This window comes from Schistocerca americana, chromosome 1 (genome assembly GCF_021461395.2).
Source record: "Schistocerca americana isolate TAMUIC-IGC-003095 chromosome 1, iqSchAmer2.1, whole genome shotgun sequence".
NCBI classification, from domain to species: domain Eukaryota; kingdom Metazoa; phylum Arthropoda; class Insecta; order Orthoptera; family Acrididae; genus Schistocerca; species Schistocerca americana.
The window spans coordinates 1125767291-1125790280 of record NC_060119.1 but is presented as its reverse complement, the minus strand read 5'-3'; the positions used below and the strand labels follow the sequence as shown (position 1 = coordinate 1125790280).

General features: G+C 39.9%; 1 protein-coding gene across 1 annotated transcript in view; it reads right to left on the bottom strand.

The window, feature by feature from the left end:
• The window catches only part of LOC124597022 (dynein regulatory complex subunit 3-like), a 176479-nt gene that overhangs the window by 90859 nt on the left and 62630 nt on the right, over positions 1 to 22990 (bottom strand). The window contains 1 exon segment of the mRNA XM_047135911.1: positions 8506 to 8667. Within this exon segment, the coding sequence (XP_046991867.1) occupies positions 8506 to 8667 (162 nt within the window).

Below are 22990 nucleotides of genomic sequence, written 5' to 3'. Positions count from 1 at the left end.
TCAATGAGGAACTTGAAACTTTCAGCACAGGGCAGGAGTTGTAGAGGAACATTGGCTCAAGTTAAAAAGAATAGTTGACCATGCACTGTATAGATATGTACCAGGTAGCACAGTTCATAATGAGAGGGAACCTCCATGATATACAGTCACTGTAAAGAAACAGAGATTATGGCATAATAGGTGGAAAACAAAGCATAGGGCTATAGATAGAGAGATGCTGAATGAAACTCATTTGGCTGTCAAGAGAGCCATGCATGATGCCTTCAGTGACTACTGTAGCACAGTACAGGGTGTTTCTAAATGAATATATGGGTTTTAAGGCTTTGTATCATTTATTACATTCAACTTACAATTATAAACAATATTTCAAATTAAAGAGCAACTCCGACAGTTTTGTTTGTGCACCTGCATGCAAAGGAAGGAGCATGAAAGGACCAAGAGTGACTGGAGAATGTGTTGAACAAGTGAGAGTCTTTCAAGCGTAGCTCCAAGAAACCAGTTCAGAAGGCTTGCAGTGAATTAGCAATTCCACTGATGTCTGTGCAGAGACTTTTAAAGAGATGCTTACAACTAAATCCTTATCTTTTGCAGATATTACAAGCTCTAAAGCCTATGACTACAGTTTATGTGCCAACTATGCAGACCAAAGATTACTGCCTGACGACAAAGATTTTCTGGATCGTGTCATCCTCAGTGACAAATTGACATTTCCCGCAAGTGGAAATTGGCAATGCATTTTGTACACATCTGGGGGTAAGCAAACCCCCACAAGATGATACAGTCACAACGAGACTCCCTTAAATTGAATGTTTCTTGTGCCATATCCGGCAGAAAATTTTTGAGCCTTTCTTTTTCGGTGAAGCAACTGTAGCTGGTGTTTGTTATCTTGACACACTACAACTATGGCCCTTTCCTCAATTGGAATAAGTTGAACAGAACTTTATTTGACAGCAAGATGATGCTATGCCTCACTGGCACAACTCAGTACACAATTGGTTAAACGACGTTGCACACGACTGCTGGATTGGCTGCAAGGGGCCAGATGACAGCTTTTCTTTTTTTTTTTTTTTTTCTTAACTTGACCTCCACCTTCATACATGATCAGACGTCATGCAATTTTTTCATTTCAAGGTTCATAAGGAATCATATATCAACTCGACTTTAGAAACAGCATTATTGCAACAATTACTCTTGACACACTGATCAAGGTTTGGGAAGAACTCCCCTATTGGCTCGATGTGTGACAAATACTCCTCACATTCAACACTTGTTAGAAAAACTGTTTGAGTTGCTCTTTCATTTGATGTACTGTTTATAATTGTAAGTGGAATGTAATAAATGCTACAATGCCTTAAAACTGGCATATTCATTCTGAAACACCCTGTATTGTAAAATGACCTTTCACAGAATCCAAAGAAATTCTGGCAGTATGTAAAGGCTGTTGGTGGCACCGAAGTTAGTGTTCAGTCCATAGTGAATGAAACAGGAACTGAAATTAAGGGTAGTAAAGCAAAAGCTGAAGCTCTGGGAAAAACCAGGAGAATTGCCCTAATTTAATCCTCATACTGCTACAAAGATGAATGAAATAAGTTTTAGTGTCAGTAGTGTTGAGAAACAGCTGAAATCATTAAAACTGAACAAAGCTCCAGGCCCCAATGGAATCCCTGTCAGATTCTATACTGCATTTGTGGCTGAGTTAGGCCCTCTTCTAATGACAATCTAGCACAGATCCCTCAAACAAAAAACTGTACCTAGTTCTTCGAGGAGAGAACAGGTCACACACAACTACAAGAAGGGTGGTAGAAGTGATTCACAAATCTACCATCCAGTGTCCTTGACATCAATTTGTTGTAGAATCTTAAAACATATTCTGAGTTCGAACATAATGAGTTATCTTGAAAGGAATGACCTCCTTCTTGCCAACCAGCATGGACTGTGGAAACATCAATCATGCAAAACCCAACTTGCACTTTTCTCATGCGACATCCTGAAAGACATGGACTCAAGGCAGTCTGGTAGGGGCAGTATTCTTCAATTTCAGGAAAGCATGTGACTCAGGAATGCATCTACACTTATTGCTAAAAGTACAATCATATAGGTTATCAGACAAAATATGTAACTGGATTGAGGATTTCTTGGTAGGGAGGACACAGCATGTTATCTTGATTGGAGAGTGATTGTTGGATGTAGAAGCAACTTCGAGTGTGCACCAGGGAAGTGTGGTAGGACCCGTGCTGATTGTGTTGTACATTAATGACCTTGCAAACAATATTAATAGTAAAATCAGGTCGTTTGCACATGATGAAGTTATCTACGATGAAGCACTGTCTGAAAGAAGCTGCATAAATATTCAGTCAGATCTGATAATATTTCAAAGTGGTGCACAGATTGGCAAGTTGCTTTAAGTGTTCAGAAATGTAAAATTTTGCACTTTGCAAAACAAAAACAAGAAAAAAAGGAAAACATAGTGCTCTGTAGTATCCTATGACTAAAATGCTGTAATGTCAATGAGTCACTGCTGGAATCAGCCAACTCATACAAATACATGGGTGTGACACTTTGTAGGGCTATGAAATGGAATGATCACATAGGTTCAGTCGTGGGTGAAGCAGATGGTAGACTTCAGTTTATTGGTAGAATATAAGGGAACTGCAATCAAGATTGCTTACAAATCACTCATACAACCAGTTCTAGAATATTGCTCATGTGTGTGTGACCCCTACCAGATTGGACCAACGGGTGACCTTGAACAAATATAGAGAAGGGCAGCATGAAAGGTCACAGGAGTGTTTAATCTGTGGAAAAGAGTCACAGAGATACTGAAGGAAGTGAACTAGAAGACTATTGAAGATAGACATAAACTTTCCTGAGAAGAGTCTATTAATAAAATTTCAAGAACCATCTTTAACTGATTATTCTAGGAATATATTACAATCCAAGAACTTTCCACATGGCAGCGCATCAGCAATTGTGTGTGTGACCCCTACCAGATTGGACCAATGGGTGACCTTCAACAAATATAGAGAAGGGCAGCACGAAAGGTCACAGGTTTGTTTAATCTGTGGAAGAGAGTCACAGAGATACTGAAGGAAGTGAACTAGAAGACTATTGAAGATAGACATAAACTTTCCTGAGAAAGTCTATTAATAAAATTTCAAGAACCAGCTTTAACTGATTATTCTAGGAATATATTACAATCCAAGAACTTTCCACATGGCAGCGCATCAGCAATTGTAAGTATCGAAATAATTATGAAAACTCTGTCTCGACTGCACAAACTACCTGGTGTTTACCTAGGTTTCAGCGTGGGTAACCATGCCTTCTTCAGAACAAATATAAAACAGCTTGCCTAAATAGGCATAGTCAAAGGCTAAAATCAACACCTACAGTGGCAAGACCCCATTAAAATTTTTTTACAAATACATGGTACATATGTACCAAGTCAATAATAATACTTATCTTAACCCTGTGTGTGCTGCCTCGCCCCAGCCAACGTACGATGGTCACAGGCTCTCCACCGAATTGAGGCACTGCAGGCTGCTCACATGCATGGCTATCGAAATCACTGCGCATGCGCATGGCCAGGAAACGCTCTTCTTAAGCATGGGAGCAGGATTACAAAGTTAACACGGATCAGGACCTAACTGATTGCCAAAAGTTGTTGCACAAATAGCAAATTGAGCAAATGATAAAAGCGATGATGTGGGAATTAAGACATATTTAATAGCAACGCATGACAAACTTTGTGCCGGATGGTACATCAGCCACAAACTGTGTATTGCTTACATAGGGATCATGAGAATAAGACTAGAATAATTACTACACGCACAGAGACATTCAAACAGTTGCTCTTCCCACACTCCATACATGAATGGAACAGGTAGAAACCCTAACTGGTACAATGGAACTTATCCTCTGCCATGCACCTCACAGTGGTTCGCAGAGTATAGCTACAGATGTAGATGTAAATGTGGAGATGCGAGATGCAGGGACAGCTGCAGGATCCTGTGACAACAACAATATGTTCTTTAACTTGCCTAATAAGCAAATAATGTGAACATTGAAAACTATTCTTGTGTTAGTCATCCATGGGTCTACATTTACTACTTAATCTTGATGCATCTCTTTGTATACTTCCATTGTCCTTTTTTTAAGTTATGTTTGATACCTGAACATTATTTGACTATACACATTTGTATAATGTGAACATTAATTCAAATGAAAAACATCCTCTACAAAAACCATTAAAAACTGGCAGTCTTGATTCACATCTATCACTGACAATACATTTATAGCTACATCTGTGCTAAGCAAATAATTTAGGTTCTGTCTCCCTCTCTCTCTCTCTCTCTCTCTCTCTCTCTCTCTCTCTCTCTCTCTCTCTCTCTGCCCCTCCCCGCTCCACCTGATATTTGGTGAGTGGTCCCCTTTCCTCCTAAATTATACACCTTCTGCCAAAATTGGCGCTACTAATTTATAATATGCATTCCGATGTGTGTGGCAGACTATGCTTGACATACCACTGTCATTTCTCCTTTCTCTTTTACACATGTGAATGGTACATAGGAACAATAGCTGTTCACAAACCTCTGTGAGAGCTTCAGTTTATCAGATTTTACTGTGATGGCCACTTTTCAAGATGCATGTGGGAGAAAGTAATATATTGTTTGACACTTCTTGGAATGTACATTGTCTGAATTTTAAAAGTGAACTTCTCTGTAATCCATGGCTTTCTTGCAGTAATTACCACTAGAGTTGGATGAGCATTTTCAGGAGTCTTTCATGCTTACTAAAAAAACCTGTGACAAAATGTGTAGCCCTTGTTTGGTTCTTCACTCCTAGCAGGTAAGTGTCCAAGGCTGATGAGGAATACGCAAGGATGGGTTGAACGGATATTTTTTAAATTCCCTCCTTTGTGAGTGAATTTCATTTTCTTAGGGTTCTTCCAATGAATCTCAGCCTACCATCTGCCTTCCCTGCAAGTAGCTTTATGTAGTAATTTGACTTTATAGCCTTACAGTCACCCACTCCACTCTCTAAGTTAATTAAATTGAAATTTTCATATCTTATCAGGTGATCCAAGACAATGTTCTAACGATTTGTTCACGCAACTAACTGCTCAAGGTAAAATGCAATCAAGACATTTACTAAAATATCAAATGAATCCATGCCCCTTCCATCTCTTTGAATAATGTGAGTCTCCCCATGTATAGGTGATAAGATGAAATCTCCCAATAGCAGTGGAGTATGAGTATGAAATTTATCTGTGATTTTTTTCATTGAGGCACCACAACAGCTCCAAAGACAGGTGGCCTGTAAAACCATCCACATTTTCCCCCCCACCTGATGCTTAAATTCACCAAAATTGTTTAATAGTGAGGATCTGTAATATCCTCCATAACTGTTACTGACTTATTTATAACAATGAAAATGCTGCTGACATTGGAGTTGTTTATGCTTATGTTTATTTGCAAGAATCATTTTAGTCCATTGTTTGTACATGTGATATAGGACAGTGGTAAACCTAGTTAACTTACAATACAGTACTCATTTTGACTACATTTTTGACATAATCAAAATGCATAATAATGTAGGTTGGTGTACCACATTGCTTCTACATGTGATAATAGCAGTATTAAGTGAGATGACATGAGAAGCACAAGGTAAACTATATTATGAATTGAGAATTAGTAAAATTTGGTAAATGAGGCTTACTTATTATGGTAGTATATAAATCTGGATAAAGAATAGAAGCAGTGGTCAAGCAGGAACTGTTTTAACTTTATTTTAAATGCATTTAATGTTGGTATGCATTGTAGGTAAGAAGGCAAACGGTTATATAATGTAGCTCCAGTATGATATAGTCCCCTTTTGCATAAGTTTGTATCTACTGTGTTCATGTGTAGGTTCATCTTCTGCCTAGTTTCATAAGTGTGTATATCATGGTTGTTTCTGAAGAGATTTTCCTTTTTTAAGATGCTCCTTTTCATGAAAATTAGTATTTCGTGTACATATAAGCAAAGCAGAGGCAATATATTGAGAGTTTAAAAAAGGGGTCTACAGGAATAGTTGCATTTAGCTTTTTTTATCACCATCATAATTTTTTTCTGCATGTTCAATGTTTTGTAGAATTTGTGGGATTCTCCCAAAAATTATTCCATGCATAAGTAGCAACTGTATACTACAACGGCACGTTGTCAGCACTGATGAGAAGCAGCTTGTATTCTGAGTGAGGATCCTAACAGCATATGCTAGTGAATCCAGTCTCTTATTTAAATTATTTAGGTGCACCTCCCACTTCAGATCTGCCTGAACATGAATGCCTAGAAATTTTGTATGACTAACTTTCAACACATTTTTTCTTTTGACAGTGAAAACAGGGTTTGCAGGATGGAGGTATTGTGTGATGTGGAAGTTAACAGCCACAGTTTTTTCAGAATTTATGATCAGCTTATTGGTCCTCAACCAGTGCATTAAGGTACGCATAATTGCTATCTTTGTGAGATATATGTATTCCAAATTTCAGAATTTAGGTTCGTACTGCTATTACTGTAATTTCTAATTATGGCCAACTTCCTGTTCCCAGCACAGTCTGTATTATTCGATCTGATTGCATCACGACATTTTTCATTTTGTTGTCTATGTAGACATACAGGTATCTGATTGTGATGCTTCAAACAATGGAATATCCAAGATGGAGTGAAACAGTATTATGGAAAGGAAAGTTGCCACTCGCCATATGGAGGAGATGCTGAGTCGCAGATAGGCACAACAATAAGACTGTCACAAATAAAACTTTCGGCTCATAAGTCCTTTGTTAAAAATAGATCACACACACACACACACACACACACACACACACACACACACACACACACACACACACACACACACATGGCTGTAGTTTCTGGTAGCTGAAGCCACACTTTCATAATATTGTTACATCCCATCCCGGATTTTCCATTTTTTGAATATCTGTGCCAAAATTTGTAAGCACCTTCCTACATTACTTTGTTATTGATCTTGATACAAAGAAAAACATATTTTACATAATTGATGAGTGATGTTTTAGTAGTAACTGTAATTGTACATTGTAATTAAAAACAAATATTTTAGTTTTCATTTAACAGGTGTCTTCAATGCCTGGGAAAATCACTTTCAGGAGTTTCTCTATTTTTACAAAAATATTGATATTTGACAGAAAATAAAAATTACTGGAAATATAGCATTTAGAAATTAAACATGGTTATTTGAGTTTACTTGAATTGTCTGTGCAATTTAAAAGTGGAACAGAACTCAAATCTGACTGGTAAATGGAGGATATTGTACATTTCAATAATGAGAAAGAGAGTTATGGTACAGTTTGTTTTATTACATGATGTATATGCCTTTATGTATTTCTAATAGCTACAGCTGAAATTATAAATAACTACTCAGAAGGTGAAAACAGAAAAGCAATATGCTTTTTGAATGTGGTAGCACTGCTGTATATATGATGAAATATAAATTTGTTCTTTACAGACTCATGAATATTGAAATCGACACTGACAATATTATGAAAGATAGATGGATACTCAGCCTATAGAGGAGATGTTGACTTGTATGCAAGCACAATTAAAAGGCTACTACACAAGTAAGCTTTAGGTCAGAAGGCCTTCCTCTGAAATAGACAACACGCACACACACACCCACACCCACACACACACACACACACACACACACACACACACACACACACAGTCATGCAAATGCAGTTCACACACACACACACACACACACAGTCATGCAAATGCAGTTCACACACACACATGACCAGACTCAGTTTGGCCCCAGCATGTGTGTGAGTTGCGTCTGTGTTAATTTGCATATTTATTTTGTCTATTTCAGCAGAAGTCCTTATGGCCAAAAACTTACATGTTTAGTAGCACCTGTGTGCAACTCAACTTCTCTGCTATATGGTAAATAGAAATCTATCCTTTCCATAAGACTGTCATTATTCCATCCTGTTTCGACTTGTCCGCATGTAATATATGCATTGTCAAAGTGCTGATACAAATTCATGTTGAACACAATAACATCGGCTTTATAAGCACTGCAGTGATTTCGACCGGAACTTGGAGCATAGTGCTGCAGCACTTGTTTCAAATCGGGGAATCCTGGATACGTACACGTGTAAAACGTTCAGTTCAGCTGAGAGAGGCTGAACATTGGTAGGCACTTTTATATGCTCAGGATTAACTATGGTAAAACAAAATTGTATCCTATATAGTTTGAAATCAACAGTGAATTATTTGAGGGAAATAAGTAAGTAGCATTATGAAATGCAATTAATGGAAAAACTACAGATGTTTATGCTATTAGTTTGAAACTTTGGGCAAATTATAACTTTTATTCAGCATCATATGGAAATGCATTATTCTCAGGATACATACAAGAAAAATGGAAGGTGATGAGCATATCCTCTAACTGCAAAAACTACAAAATTCGATAAGGGAAGGTACATACTCTTCAGTTTCTTGAGCATTGTTTTCTTTTGCTTCATCCACACATTTGGTAAACTGTTGCATTTCTTCTTGACGTATTTTATATCTCTCTAATCCAAGCTCAAATAATTTCTGTGTAAGGCCACAGAATTCATCATGAAATCAGAATTGTGTTAAGGATAATCTTCAAATGTCATGTTTCGAAAAACATTTTCTGTTGAAGAGGTTTTACATTCCTGAATTCATATGTGTTATGGTCAGATTAGATTAATACTTGTTCCATAGATCATGAATACGACACTTTGTTACAAAATATTGCATGACATTAATGTTTAAGTTTTTTTATTTTTTTTATTTTGTCCCCCTTAATTTATATCTAAAAATTCAGCCAATGAGTAGAAGGAGTTGCCATCTAGAAATTCTTTTAACTTATTTTTAAATGTTAGTTGGCTATCTGTCAGGCTTTTGATGCTGTTCGGTAGGTGACCAAAGACTTTTGTGGCAGCATAATTTACCCCTTTCTGTGCCAAAGTCAGACTTAACCCTGCATAGTGAAGATCATCCTTTCTTCTGGTGTTATAGCTATGCACACTGCTATTACTTTTGAACTGGGCTGGATTATTAATAACAAATTTCATAAGTGAATATATACACTGTGAGGTTACTGTGAGGATCCCTAGATCCTTAAATAGATGTCTGCAGGGTGACCGTGGGTGGGCTCCAGCAATTATTCTGATTACACGTTTTTGAGCAATGAATATTTTTCTACTCAATGATGAATTACCCCAGAATATGATGTCATACGAAAGCAGTGAATGAAAGTAGGCATAGTAAGCTAATTCACTGAAATTCTTATCACCAAAATTTGCAATAACCCTAATAGCATACGTAGCTGAACTAACAAGGGGAGGCCGCCAATTGTGAAATTCAGATTCGATTCATACTACGCATAATAAAAGCTCATGGCCAGAGGTGTAATGTGGCAAAGCACCAAGATGCACTTCCCAGCCGTTGTCGAGAAAATCGACAGTTAAAAGAAACCGTTGCGGTGAAATACACTCTACGATTAATAGTTTTCTACAGCGTCGTAGCGCAGCAGTAAGCGCACCGGTTCGTAATCCGAAGGTCGCCGGATCGAATCTCGCGCCATGCAATTTTTTTTATTATTAGTTTTTTGTAATTCAAATATATATTTAATATTAATGAATTGCTTGTGCATGTTGATGAAGGCGGATCACTCTCCAGTTGTACCGCCTCCATTTTTCCGTTTTTTTAACAGGGTGTACCAAAGCTCTCCCGTCCGCACTGTTTTTTGACGATGTTATAAGTTGCGCTAGGGACCGCATCTACCTCCTTTCGAAGTTAGCAGGCAACTACGCTGTTATGTGGCGGCTCGCTTCGGCCCATTCAACATCTGTCCTTCAAGTGTAACGAGCGAGTAACGGAGTTTATATTTCATACCTGCCACAGCGAATGTGTGTTCGTGGGGTCTCTTTTCTAATTCGAATGTTTGACTTACGCTATAGGTATTCATTTCGGAATACCGTTTCTATGTCTTCCGTTAACTATACGTGGTTAACATTATGAAGACAATTAATAACATTTGTGAAATACAACTTTGTTTGCGGAAAACATAATGATGTTCGAAGTCGCCAGTTTTTCCACGACAAACGACTTTCAACAACTTATTATATGCATAATTGTTGCAACTGATTGCCGGGAATGATTAATTACAAAAAAACAAATACTAAAAAAAAAAAAAAAGTAGCATGGTGCGAGATTCGATCCGGCGACCTTCAGATTACAAACCTGAGCCCTTACCGCTGCACCACGATGCTGTGGAAATTTATTAATCGTAGAGAGTATTTCACCGCAATGGTTTCTTTTAACTGTCGATTTTCTCGACAACGGCTGAGAAGTGCATCTTGGTGCTTTGCCACATTACACCTCTGGTCATGAGCTTTTATTATGCGCAGTATGAATCGAATCTGAATTTCACAATTGGCGGCCTCCCCTTGTCAGACGTTTCAGCAGGCCATCAATGTGTTGCTTCCAGTTTAACCTCTCATCAATGGACACACCTAAAAATTTTGAAAATTCTACCTTAGCTACAGACTTCTGTTCAAAGTCTATATGTATTACTGGAGTTGTGCCATTTACTGTACGCAACTGTATATACTGTGTTTTATCAAAATTTAAAGAGTGTCTGTTTGCTGAGAACTACTGAATAATTTTGTGAAAAACATCATTTACAATTACATCACTTAGTTCTTGGTTTTTGGATGTTATTACTGTACTTGTATCATCAGCAAAAAGAACTAACTTTGCATCTTCATCAATGTGGAATGGTAAGTCATTAATGTATATCAAGAACAGTAAAGGACCTAAGACCAAACCCTGTGGGACTCCGTACTTGATAGCCCCCCAGTTTGAGGAATCAGCTCTTGTTTTAACATTACATGAACCACTTATTTCAACTTTCTGCATTCTTCCAGTTAAGTATGAATTAAACCATTTGTGCACTGCCCCCCTCAAACCATAATGATTTAGCTTATCTAAAAGAATTCCATGATTTACACAATCAAAGGCCTTTGAGAGATCACGAAAAATACCAATGGGTGATGTCCGGTTATTCAGAGCATTTAATATTTGATCAGTGAAAGCGTATATAGCATTTTCTGTTGAAAAGCCTTTCTGAAAACCGAACTGACATTTTGTTAGTACTTTATTTTTACAAATATGGGAGGCTACCTTTGAATACATTACTTTCTCAAAAATTTTTGATAGAGCTGTCAGAAGAGAGATTGGGCGGTAGTTGTTCACGTCCGACGTATCCCCCTTTTTATGCAATGGTTTTACAATGGCATATTTCAGTCTATCGGGGAAAACATACGTGGCTGAGAATCCTACTTATCTGTGGGGAACAAGCTTTAAGTACCTTGCTGGAAATGCCATCAATTCCGTAAGAGCTTTTACTTTTCAGTGAGTTTATTATTTTACTGATTTCAGAGGGAGAGGTTGGTGGAATTACAGTTGTTTCAAACTGCACAGGTATGGCCTCTTCTATTAGTAGCCTTGCCTCTTCTAGTGAAGATCTAGGTCCTATTTTCTCCACAACATTTAAAAAATGATTATTGAAAATATTTTCAATTTCTGATTGTTTGTTAGTACACTTGTCATTCAGTTTTATGGCACTAAAGTCTTCCTGTGCTCTTGGTTGCCGTTTCCCTTTCAATAATATTCCAATTAGCTTTAATTTTATTATCAGAGTTACTGATCTCAGACATGATACACATGCTTCTGGACTTTTTAATAACTTTTCTTAGTACCACACAATAGTTTTTATAATATTGAACAATTTCGGGGTCAGTACTCCCTCTTGCTGTTAGATACAGTTCTCTTTTATGGTTGCAAGATATTCTTATTCCTTTAGTTAGCCATGGTTTTTTATATGTTTTCTTGGAATTATGTTTAACTAATTTCTTGGGAAAACAATTTTCAAATACCCTTAAAAATGTATCGTGAAATAAGTTATATTTCAAGTTTGCATCAGGTTCCTTATACACTTAATCCCAGTCTAGTCGCTTTAGGCTTTCCTTAAGTTTGCAATATTTATATTGTTAATTGAACACACTGCTTTGAAAATCTGATTTGATATACTGCATGGAGCTATGTCATGTACTGTAACTAGCTGTGCACCATGATCTGAAAGACCATTCTCAACAGGATAAGCATTTATGTCCTTAAACTTATCTTGGTCTATAAAAATGTTATCTATTAATGTACTGCTGTTCTTTGTCATCTGAGTAGGAAAATCAATGATGGAGCTCAAATTGAAAGAACTGAGTAATACTACAAGGTCATTCTTCCTATTACACTCTTTCAGGGAGTCAACACTGAAATCCCCACAAATGATAATTTGCTTCCCCCTGTCTGACAGATAGCACAACAAAGCATCCAAGTTTTCTAGAAATAGCTGGAAGTTCCCTGAGGGGGACCTATACACTGTTACAATTATGAAAGTGCCATCATTTAGTTTAAGTTCAGTGGCACATGCTTCCATATGTTGCTCTACACAAAATTTTTTAGTTTCTAAATTTTTTACACTGTGGAAGCTTTTGACATATATGGCAACTCCTCCTCTCATCATATTATCTCTACTTACATGTGCAGCTAATTTGTACTCATTGATGCTAACCTTTTGCATATCAGTGACAATGTGATGCTCAGACAGGCATAGTACATCTATTACATTCTCAGTTTCTATATCTCCTAAACAAAGCAGAAGCTCATCAATTTTATTCTTCAATCCCCCAATAATTTGATGAAATATACTAACATTATTTTTCACTTTACTTTTGTGAGTATCTTGAACTTTTTCAACATCTTTAGTACTTGCCTGGCTGAGTTTCCCACTGGACACTGATCTTACACTAAAAAAGAGTTTCCACCATGAGATGTAGTTCCTCCCCCCTTTAAGTTTCCTGCTGTCAGCTCAGCCAGTTTACCCTTCCCTTTCTTGTTGAGGTGTAGGCCATGTCTAGTATAGTCCCACCTACAGAGTGCATCAACAGGAACCACACCAAACTGAGTCAATAATATACGATAATGTCAATGATGCTATGCTATTTGATAAAAGAAACAATTGATAGGAAGAATAATAATGTAGAAAATAAAACAGAAAATTATGTTGGATTGATGGGTTTGCAGGCAGAGGTTAATGCGATAAATTTACTTTAAACTCTTTTTACATTATAAAGCCTCTGAAGACTGATAATCTGAAATTGGCTTTTAACTTAAAAACAGTACTATATTCAGATCGGCAGCTACTGGACTACTGCTAAAGCTGGCAATATCTGCCACCCATTTTAAGGTAGCAGGCAGCAGCAGTAGGAATACTGAGAGCTCTGAGAGGTCAAAACCTCTCTGACATCCCAGGAGGAGGATTGTCGGAGGAGAGAAAGGAGAGACTAGTAGTGCATTCTTGACGTTGTAACTGTGCAGAACTCCCCAGCAGATATTGCCCAAACACCAACAATGGACCTAATCACACAGCCTGTCCTGTCCTAATGACTATACCCATTTATGCCACACCGGTATCACATGGGTACAGGACACTCCACCAAAACTGCCACGCACACATCTCTTCATTCTTGACCTCACCATCCAAATGTACTCTCTAGTGGATACAAAGTTAGACATAAGGTTACTCCCAGTCAGCAGCACGCTGATATTTCAACCAAGATCGACCTTATGCCTACACTCAGCTAACATACAGGTATACAGCACAACATCTAGCACCATCTGCCTGGCAACAAACATTACTTGTCAATGGGACTTCTATGTAACTAAAACTGCAGATGAAAGGAGCAAAGATCCATGATGGTGAAAAACTGCAAAAAATTACTAAATAACATAGAATTACATCTGAAAAAATCCGCAAAAATACACCCAAATACGTGGAAAAAATCATGAGAGGGAGGAAATGGATGAAAAAGGGGGAACTAGGTAAAACAGGAGGAAGCCAACAATGGCGAAAGCCAAGAACTCACTAAAATTGGAGTGAAGTCACAATGAGATCAAAGAAAAGATATAAATAATAAAAATAGATATTACTGTGGGCAGCAGGTCTGAGGCTAGATAAGTGTGAAGAAGGGGGACGGCAGATGTGACTGGATGGGGTGGAATTAATGGGCGCGAACTGGCATAGAACAGAAAAAGATGGGGGATTTGGAGGAGGGGGGGTCGTAGATAAGATACAACATCATGTGGCACAGGATAGGTGCAGGAAATAACATGCAAAGATATGGGAGAATGACACATGAGATAGGATAATTACGGTCTGTGAAGGCTTTACTGAGACCTTCAGTATATTTCGAGAGGGACAGCTTGTCACTGCAGATGCAATGACCATGGGTGGCTACGCTGCATGGAAGAAACTTCTTGGTATGAAACGGGTGGAAGCTGTTGAAGTAGAGGTATTGCTGGTGGTTAGCAGGTTTGATAAGGACAGTGGTACTGATTTAACCACCTTTGAGGTGGAGGTCAACGTCTAGGAAGGTGACTTGTTGGGTTGAGTAGGACCAGGTGAAGCAAATGGGGAAGAAGTTGTTGAGGTTCTGGAGGAATGTGGATAGAGTGTTCTCACCCTCAATCCAGAATGCAAAGGTGTCATCAATGAATTTGAACCAGGTGAGGGGTTAAGGATTCTGGGTATTAAAATAGGTTGGCATAGGATGGTGCAATGCGGGTGCCCATTGCTGTACACCAGACCTGTTTGTAGGTAATGCCTTGAAAGGTGAAGTAATTGTGGGTGAGGATAATTGGTCAAGGCGACTAGGTAGGAGCACAGGAAGTGGTAGGGGTGAGTAGAGAGATGGACTCCAGGGAGAGGTTCTGGGCTGAGCATAAGGATTTGAGGAGTGACTGGAGAATCTGCTGGAATGGGGTCACTGTGGCAAGGTTTGTAGGTGGATGTATCTGACAGCTGCTGGAGTCCTTCTGCCAGGTAATCCTTGTGGTTCAAAACAACAGTGGTGGAGCCTTTGTCTGAAAGTAGGATTATGAGGTCAGGATCAGCTTTTAGATCATCAACTGTGGTCCTTTCTGCTGATTTAAGGTTAGTTTGTATGTTGAGGGATTTTGGTAATGATGGTGAAACAACGTTTGAGGTTAATAAATTCTGGAAAGTTAACAGGCAGTGATCTGAGGGCAGTGGGGGTGGATCACTCTTTCTCCGTTCTATCCCAGTTCGTACCCACTAATTACACCTCATCCAGTCATATCCACTGCCTCCTTCATCACACTTATCCACACTCAGAACTGCTACCCACAGTAATATAAATACATATTTTTTATTCTTTATATCTTTTGTTTGATCGCATTGTGACTTCACGCCAATTTTAGTGACTTTTAGTCTTTTACTGTTGTCAGCCTGCAAACCCCATTCCATAAATCCAGCCGGATCTCCAGTCACTCCTCAAATCCCTAGGCCCATGCCAGAATCTCTCCCCAGAGTCCATCTCTCTGCTCACTCCTACCACTACCCACTCTGCTACCTTCTACACGCTTTCTGAAGTCCATAAACCCAACCATCCGGGACGCCCTATCATGACCGTTTACTGTGCCTGCACTGAGAGAATCTCTGCTCTCACAGATCGAAACCTTCCTGGGACCTACCCTCCCATATAAAAGATACCAACCATTTTCTCCACCGACTCTTCACAGTTCCCGTCCCTTTATCACAAAAAAATGGTTCAAATGGCTCGGAGCACTATGGGACTCAACTGCTGAGGTCATTAGTCCCCTAGAACTTAGAACTAGTTAAACCTAACTAACCTAAGGACATCACACACACCCATGCCCGAGGCAGGATTCGAACCTGCGACCGTAGCGGTCTCGCGGTTCCAGACTGCAGCGCCAGAACCGCGCGGCCACTTCGGCCGGCCCTTTATCACATGATGCCCTGTTCATCACTATTGATGTCACCTCCCTTTACACTAACATTCCTAATACCCATGACCTTACCACTATTGAACACTATCTCTCCAAACCCCCGATGGATTCCAAACCAACAACCTCCTTCCTAGTCACAATGACCAACTATATCCTCACCCAAAATTACTTCTTTGAAAGCATTACCTATAAACACATTCGGGTTATGGCTATGGGCACCAGCGTGACACCACCCTATGCCAACTATTCATGAGCCATCTAGAGGAATCCTTCCTAAATACCCAGAATCCTAAACCACTCACTTGTTCAGTTTCACTGATATGAAATGAAATGTTGTGTGGCTAGGGCCTCCCGTTGGATAGACCGGTCACCTGGTGCAAGTCATTTGAGTTGACACCACTTTGGCAACTTGCACATCGATGGGGATGAGATGATGATGATGAAGACAACACAACACCCAGTCCCTCAGCAGAGAAAATCTATGACCCAGCCGGGAATTGAACACGGGCCCCTTAGAATGGCATTCCGTTGCACTGATCACCCAGCTACCAAGGTGGACAGTTTGATTGAAGACACCTTTGTGGTCCCTCTCGAAATATGCCGAGGGTCTGAAGCCTTCACAGACTGTAATTATCCTCCCAACCTTGTACAAAAACCAATCTCCCATGCCATATCTTCCCAGTGTCCCACCATCTACCAAAGTCTCACTGTTTGGCTGCAGAGGAGCATTCCCCTTGTAACTCAATACCACCCAGGACTGGAGCAACTGAATTACATTCTCCACCAGGGTTTTGACTACCCATCATCATACCTTGAAATGAGGAATGTCCTGCCCACTATCCTTTCCGCCCCTCCCACAGTGGTATCCTGATGTCCACCAAAACTGCAAAATATACTTGTCCATCCCTACACAACCCCTGCTCCCAACCCTCTCACCTCATGGCTCATGGCTCACATCCCTGTAACAGACCTAGATGCAAGACCTGTTCCATACATTCTCTCACCACCACCTTCTCGAGTCTGGTCACAAAACATCACCTATCCCATTAAAGACAGGGCTACCTGTGAAACCAGTCATGTGATCTACAAGCTAAGCGACAACCACTGTGATGCATTCTATATGGGCATGACAGCTGACAAGCTGTCTGTCCACATTAATGGCCACCAACAAACTGTGGCCAAGAAATAAGTGGCTCGCCCTATTGCTGAGCATACTGCCCAACACAACATCCTTCATTTCAATGACTGCTTCACTGCTTGTGCCATATGGATCCTACCCACCAACCCCAGCTATTCTGAATTGTACACGTGGAAATTCTCCCTGCAATATATCCTACATTCCCATAACCCTCCTGGCCCAAACCTTTGTTAGTCATTGTCCTCACTCATCCAGCCCATTGTCTGTTCCTATTCCAGGCCTACACCGCCTTCATTCCACCAATGCACCCAGTCTTTTTACTTCTCTCCTTTTCCACTAAATGCACCCCCCCCCCCCACCTATCCCCAGCCCCCCATCTAACCTCCTGAGTGGACCTAGCTGCCCTAGCCTCTCTCCACCTTGTCCCTGCATGCTCCCTAGCAGGGCTTCACTGTCCCGCACCCCTACCCTATTGTCCCTACCCCTCCCCACCCCAGCCTCCTCCTTACTCCCACCCAGCTGCCACTCTCATCAAGCACTGCTGTTGCTATAGTGATCTTTGTAAATTTAAAATCATTTGTACTTATTCAGTCACTTACTAGCATGTCCATGATCCCTAACTGAAGGGTATCTGTTAAGAGGTCAGACGAATGTGTGGTTCCTGATGAGAGGCAGCAGCCTTCTCAGTAGTTGTAGGGGCAACAGTCTGAATGACTGATCCAGCTTTGTAACTTCAATGAAAACGGCCCTGCTGTGCTGGTACTGCTAACAGTTGAAAGCAAGGGGAAACCAGAGCCATAATTTTTCCAGAGGCATGCAGCTCTACTGTATGGTTAAATGATGATGGCATTCTCTTGGCTAATATATTCCAGAGGTAAAGTAGTCCCCCATTCGGATCTCCAGACAACCCAGGAGGACATCATTATCAGGAGAAAGAAAAATCAGCGCTCGCCTCAACAAGTGTCATGTGTTTCAAACAGTGCTGATAATGACAGTCGCGCACACGTTGCGACCGTGCCTGCCTCTTGGACAGCTACCGCATGTGTTGATAAACTTTCCCCCTCTCTTACTCACTGGCCACATGTCTCAGCGGCCATTGTGGCCCCACATGTGACGCCAGCACTGCTCTCGCCCACGCCAGTTGTCCAGTGCAAGGTTAACAGTGGACAGTCGCCGCCTTTTCCCCTTCACTCGGCTCTGTGCGCACAACCACCCCCTCCACACAAGTGCACTCTGCTCTCCCGTAAGAGATATGTGACTTTCGTGCTACCTTACCCCACTCGCGCTAACAGCTACGCCTCGTCGTGCCCTGCTCATCGGAAGACTTGGCGCCAGGACATTAACCAGTCTCTTGTGCAGTTTTTTCCGTCACCGATGGAATGACACACATGCTAGTTACCACTGACGGCCCTCCCATTAGGCATAAGGTCCGACGCCTCAACGCCATCACGTTGCACATGGCCTGGCAGCAGATTAATGAACTTTTGGCGGCAGGTGTTCTGCAACCTTCAGGCAGCAACTGGTCTTCTCCAATCCACCTTGTCCATAAACACGACGGATATTTTTGAATGTGCAGTGATTACAGATGCTTAAACGCTTGTACCATCATGGACAATTACCCAGTGCTGAACATCAATGACTTCACTCATATGTTATCAGGCGCCATAATTTTCAGTGTTATTGACTGTAAACACGCCTACCACCAGATTCTTGTGGTGCCGGAAGACATTCCTAAGATGGCTATTATCATGCCGCTCGGTTTATTCCAATACCACTTCATGCCATTCGGCCTAAGGAAAGTGGCGCAAACGTGGTAATGTTTCAATGACTCTATCTTACGACAGTTCAAGTTTTGATTTGCTTATCTCAACGACATTCTTGTTTTCAGCAGCTCAGCGGAGGAACATGAAAATCATCTGTCTACGGTCCTCCAGATCTGGAACTCCAATGGCATCGAGGCCTACAAAGACAAGTTTCAGTTGCGCCCGGCGTCAGTCTCCTTCCTTGGTTACACCGTCTCCGCTGACAGAATACAGCCTCCCAAATCTCGTGTGCAGGCTATCACATCTCTGCCACCCCCGGCTTCTTACAAAGAGCGACGCCATTTCTTTGGCACCATCAATTACTATCATTGCCATCTGCCCTCTGCCGCCGTTGTTCAGGCACCCCTGACGGACGCGCTAGCAGGCAAACAATTTTTGGTATCAAACTTGTCCCTTGGACTGCTCCGATGCTAGAGGCCTTCAAGGCTCTGAAGACTTCTTTAGCTCATGCTGTGACACTTGCCCACCCTGATCCCTCGGCTGAGTTATTCATCAATACGGACACTAGCGACATGGCGGTGGGGTCTGTGTTGCAACAACGCAATGGCAACACGGTTTCACCCCTCCATTTCTTCACCAAGAAACTATCTATGGCTCAGAGAAAATATTCTGCATTCAATAGAGAGCTCCTTGCTGTTTATAAGGCAATCAAACATTTCCGCCCCGATGTCAAGGGGCATTTGTTTTTCGTCCTCACCAATCACAAACCACTGGCAGAAGCATTCTGCAACCCACCTGAGGACCCACCCCCTCGACGTTTCCACCACTTTGACCTTGTTTCTCAATTCACAATGGACGTTTGTTACATCAAGGGCGCAGATAACGTCGCTGCGGATTTCTTCTCATGGATCAGTGCTGTTTCCCACATCGTTGATCTTTCCGATCTGGCCTCCCTCCAAGCTTCTGATGAAGATTCTCAGGCTCTCCTCAGGTGTGGTGTGATTCTTTGACCAGTACCCTACACACTAAGCTCCCACCCGGTCTGCACCAATAGGTTTTCAACGCCCTGCATATCCTAGCCTACCCGGGCGTTCGAGCCACCACACGTCTTGTGTCAGAACATTTTGTTTGGAAGAAAATCAAACAGGACTGTCAAACCTGGGCATGCAGCTGCATCGCTTGCCAGCGCAACAAGATCAGCCGCCACAGCTCCCCGCCTCTGGGCAAGTTCGACATGTCTGCTTGTGTCTGTATATGTGTGGATGGATATGTGTGTGTGTGCGAGTGTATACCCGTCCTTTTTTCCCCCTAAGGTAAGTCTTTCCGCTCCCGGGATTGGAATGACTCCTTACCCTCTCCCTTAAAACCCACATCCTTTCGTCTTTCGTTCTCCTTCCCTCTTTCCTGATGAGGCAACAGTTTGTTGCGAAAGCTTGAATTTTGTGTGTATGTTTGTGTTTGTTTGTGTGTCTGTCGACCTGCCAGCACTTTCATTTGGTAAGTCACATCATATTTGTTTTTAGATATATTTTTCCTACGTGGAATGTTTCCCTCTATTATAACCATATCATCTTGTATGAACTTTGACACCTTCCCTTTCACCACAGCATCAGCAGCAAACAGCTGCAGACTGATGCCCACAGTTTCCACAGTTAGATAATGATATGATTTATTACCAGAGACATGGATCCTAGCAAGTGAAAGTGAAGTCAGGTTTGAATGTGATAATATTTGTTTTCCAAAACTAATACTTTTTCAAGGAAGTGAAGTGGTAACTATGCTTTTTTTTGGAGTGCAAAAGCCCATAATTTGTGTTCTTAACTTCTGTAAGAAACACTGGTAAATGCACACTAAAGCATCGTATGCTAAATGCAAAACAACTCTATTTATCAACAATCTTGTGAAAAACTTATATGCTAACTGTATCGATCTGTTTTTAGTATTCATTAATTAGTTAACTAATCATTCTCTTATGCCATATCAAATGTTGGTTGCCTGATTCTGGGGAGGGGACCAAACAAAGAGCGAAGCCATCAGTCCAATCAGAGTATGGAAGGTTGGGCAAGGAAGTTAGCAATGTCCTTTTAAAGGAACCATCCAGCATTTACCTGAAGCAATTTAGGGAAATCATGGAAAATCTAAATCTGGATGGCCGGTGTGGATCTGAACCATCATGCTCTCGAATGTGAGTCCAGAGTGCTACCACTGTATCTGCAAATGTCTGTTTGTTTTATGTTATAGTGTTTACAAAATTACCTAGTGCCCAATATACATAAGACACATTTCATGTTTAGAAAGTCGACTGTCTCTTTTTTTTCTACTTAGTAAAAACAGACTTAGGCAGTTCCATTATGTTTATGTCAAAGTTTTTCTCACATTTACATGCTTGTAATGAACTGCTTAATATACCTCCTTTTTTTGACAAGTGTCAGAACTTGATACATTATAATTCAGAATCCAGTTCAAAGAGATTGAAACTGCAAATTGTATTTTTTTTCTACAATTTTGATGTATAGGGCAAAATGTGTTAGGCCAAGAAGAGCAAAGATATAAAAGTGACCAAAGCTGTTTCACAATACAGAGGTGATGTTTTTTACACGTCAATTTTTTAGTCACTGAAAAGCACATACAACAAATAATTTACTTTACAAATGTTTTCAAGTGTTATCTAGAGAGAAACCATAAAAATAAAAATAACAATAACATGTCAATAATTCCAAATGTAATTACAATTTTGATTTAAATGGAGAATATGAAAAATTATGTTATTTGCAAAACAATTAAGTGGTCATTATTTATGTTAAATGCATCATTTGTACATAAACTTTTTATAGTTTGATGTGAATAAAACAATATTTTACTATTTGGCTATTAAAAACTAAAATTCACATGATTTCAGAAAAATGTCTGAATATTTTGTGATCTGGTTGTCTTAGTGTACTGGGTACTGAATTATTTAACTAGCAAGTATTCCAATTGGTCTGAAACTTAACAATTGAGACACCAAACCACAAACCAGTGAGTAGTATGATCCTGTTTCCATTCATTGATACCATAGGGGACAACAGTGAATACTGCTTCCTTTGCTCAGTATTGGGAACACCATCTGATTCCTGATTAGGTAATGTATAGTTCAGTCAGAAATGACAAAAATTAATACTCACTATCCTTCATGATGAATATCAGATATGTATCACATTACATGTAGCACAGGTGTGGGTACTGGGACGCACTAGAGTAGTCTTTATTTGCCTAACAAAAGACCCTTTGGGGTATGGAAGATGTCAGAACACAAGAATACACAATAAATATTAACAAAATAAGAACAGATATGCCAAAGAACCTTCCACAGCTCGCAAATGACATTGGCCTTGTGGCTGTGGGATTGGTTAAAAATAAATAAATAACATTAATAAAAGATTCTTAAGCAAATTTACATTTAAAAGTATATAAAACTTGTCACCAAGTGTTAAATTTCAATACTCATATGTGCATAAGATAGTTCCTAGGCTATTGTAGCCAGGCATCATCAAATAAAAAATAAAATAAAAACAATTTACAAGACTTAATTACAATAATCACAATGCTGCACAAAATTTGTACATAAGTCACACTGTAAGCATTATTCACATTATCTGATAAATTAACAACGTACATGTAACTGGTCTCATCAACAGAGTACAAAGAGTTGGCCACCAACAAATTCTTTAAACTCTTTTCAACTTTATTATTAGTTAAACTTTTTATGGCTGTTGGTATGTTATTGAGAATGTGTGTTCCTCAATTGTGGACACCTTTCTGGACCAAAATAAGTGACTGTAAATCATCTTATTTCTAGTATTGATTCCACAAACTGAGCTGTATATATTCAATGACAAATTTCATTAAGGAATAAACATATTGGGAAGCAGTAGTTAGTATCCCCAGTTCTTTAAACAGCCTTCTGCAGAACATTCTTGAGTTCACATCAAAAATAATTTGTATTGTACATTTTTGGGCTCAGAAAACTTTAGCTTGACTTGATGAGTTACCCCAGAAAATAGTCCCATATGACATAATGGAATGAAAGTAAGCATAGTACACAAACTTTTTTATTTTTGTGTCACCTACGTCTGACAACATTTGCATAGCAAACATAGATTTGTTTAGGC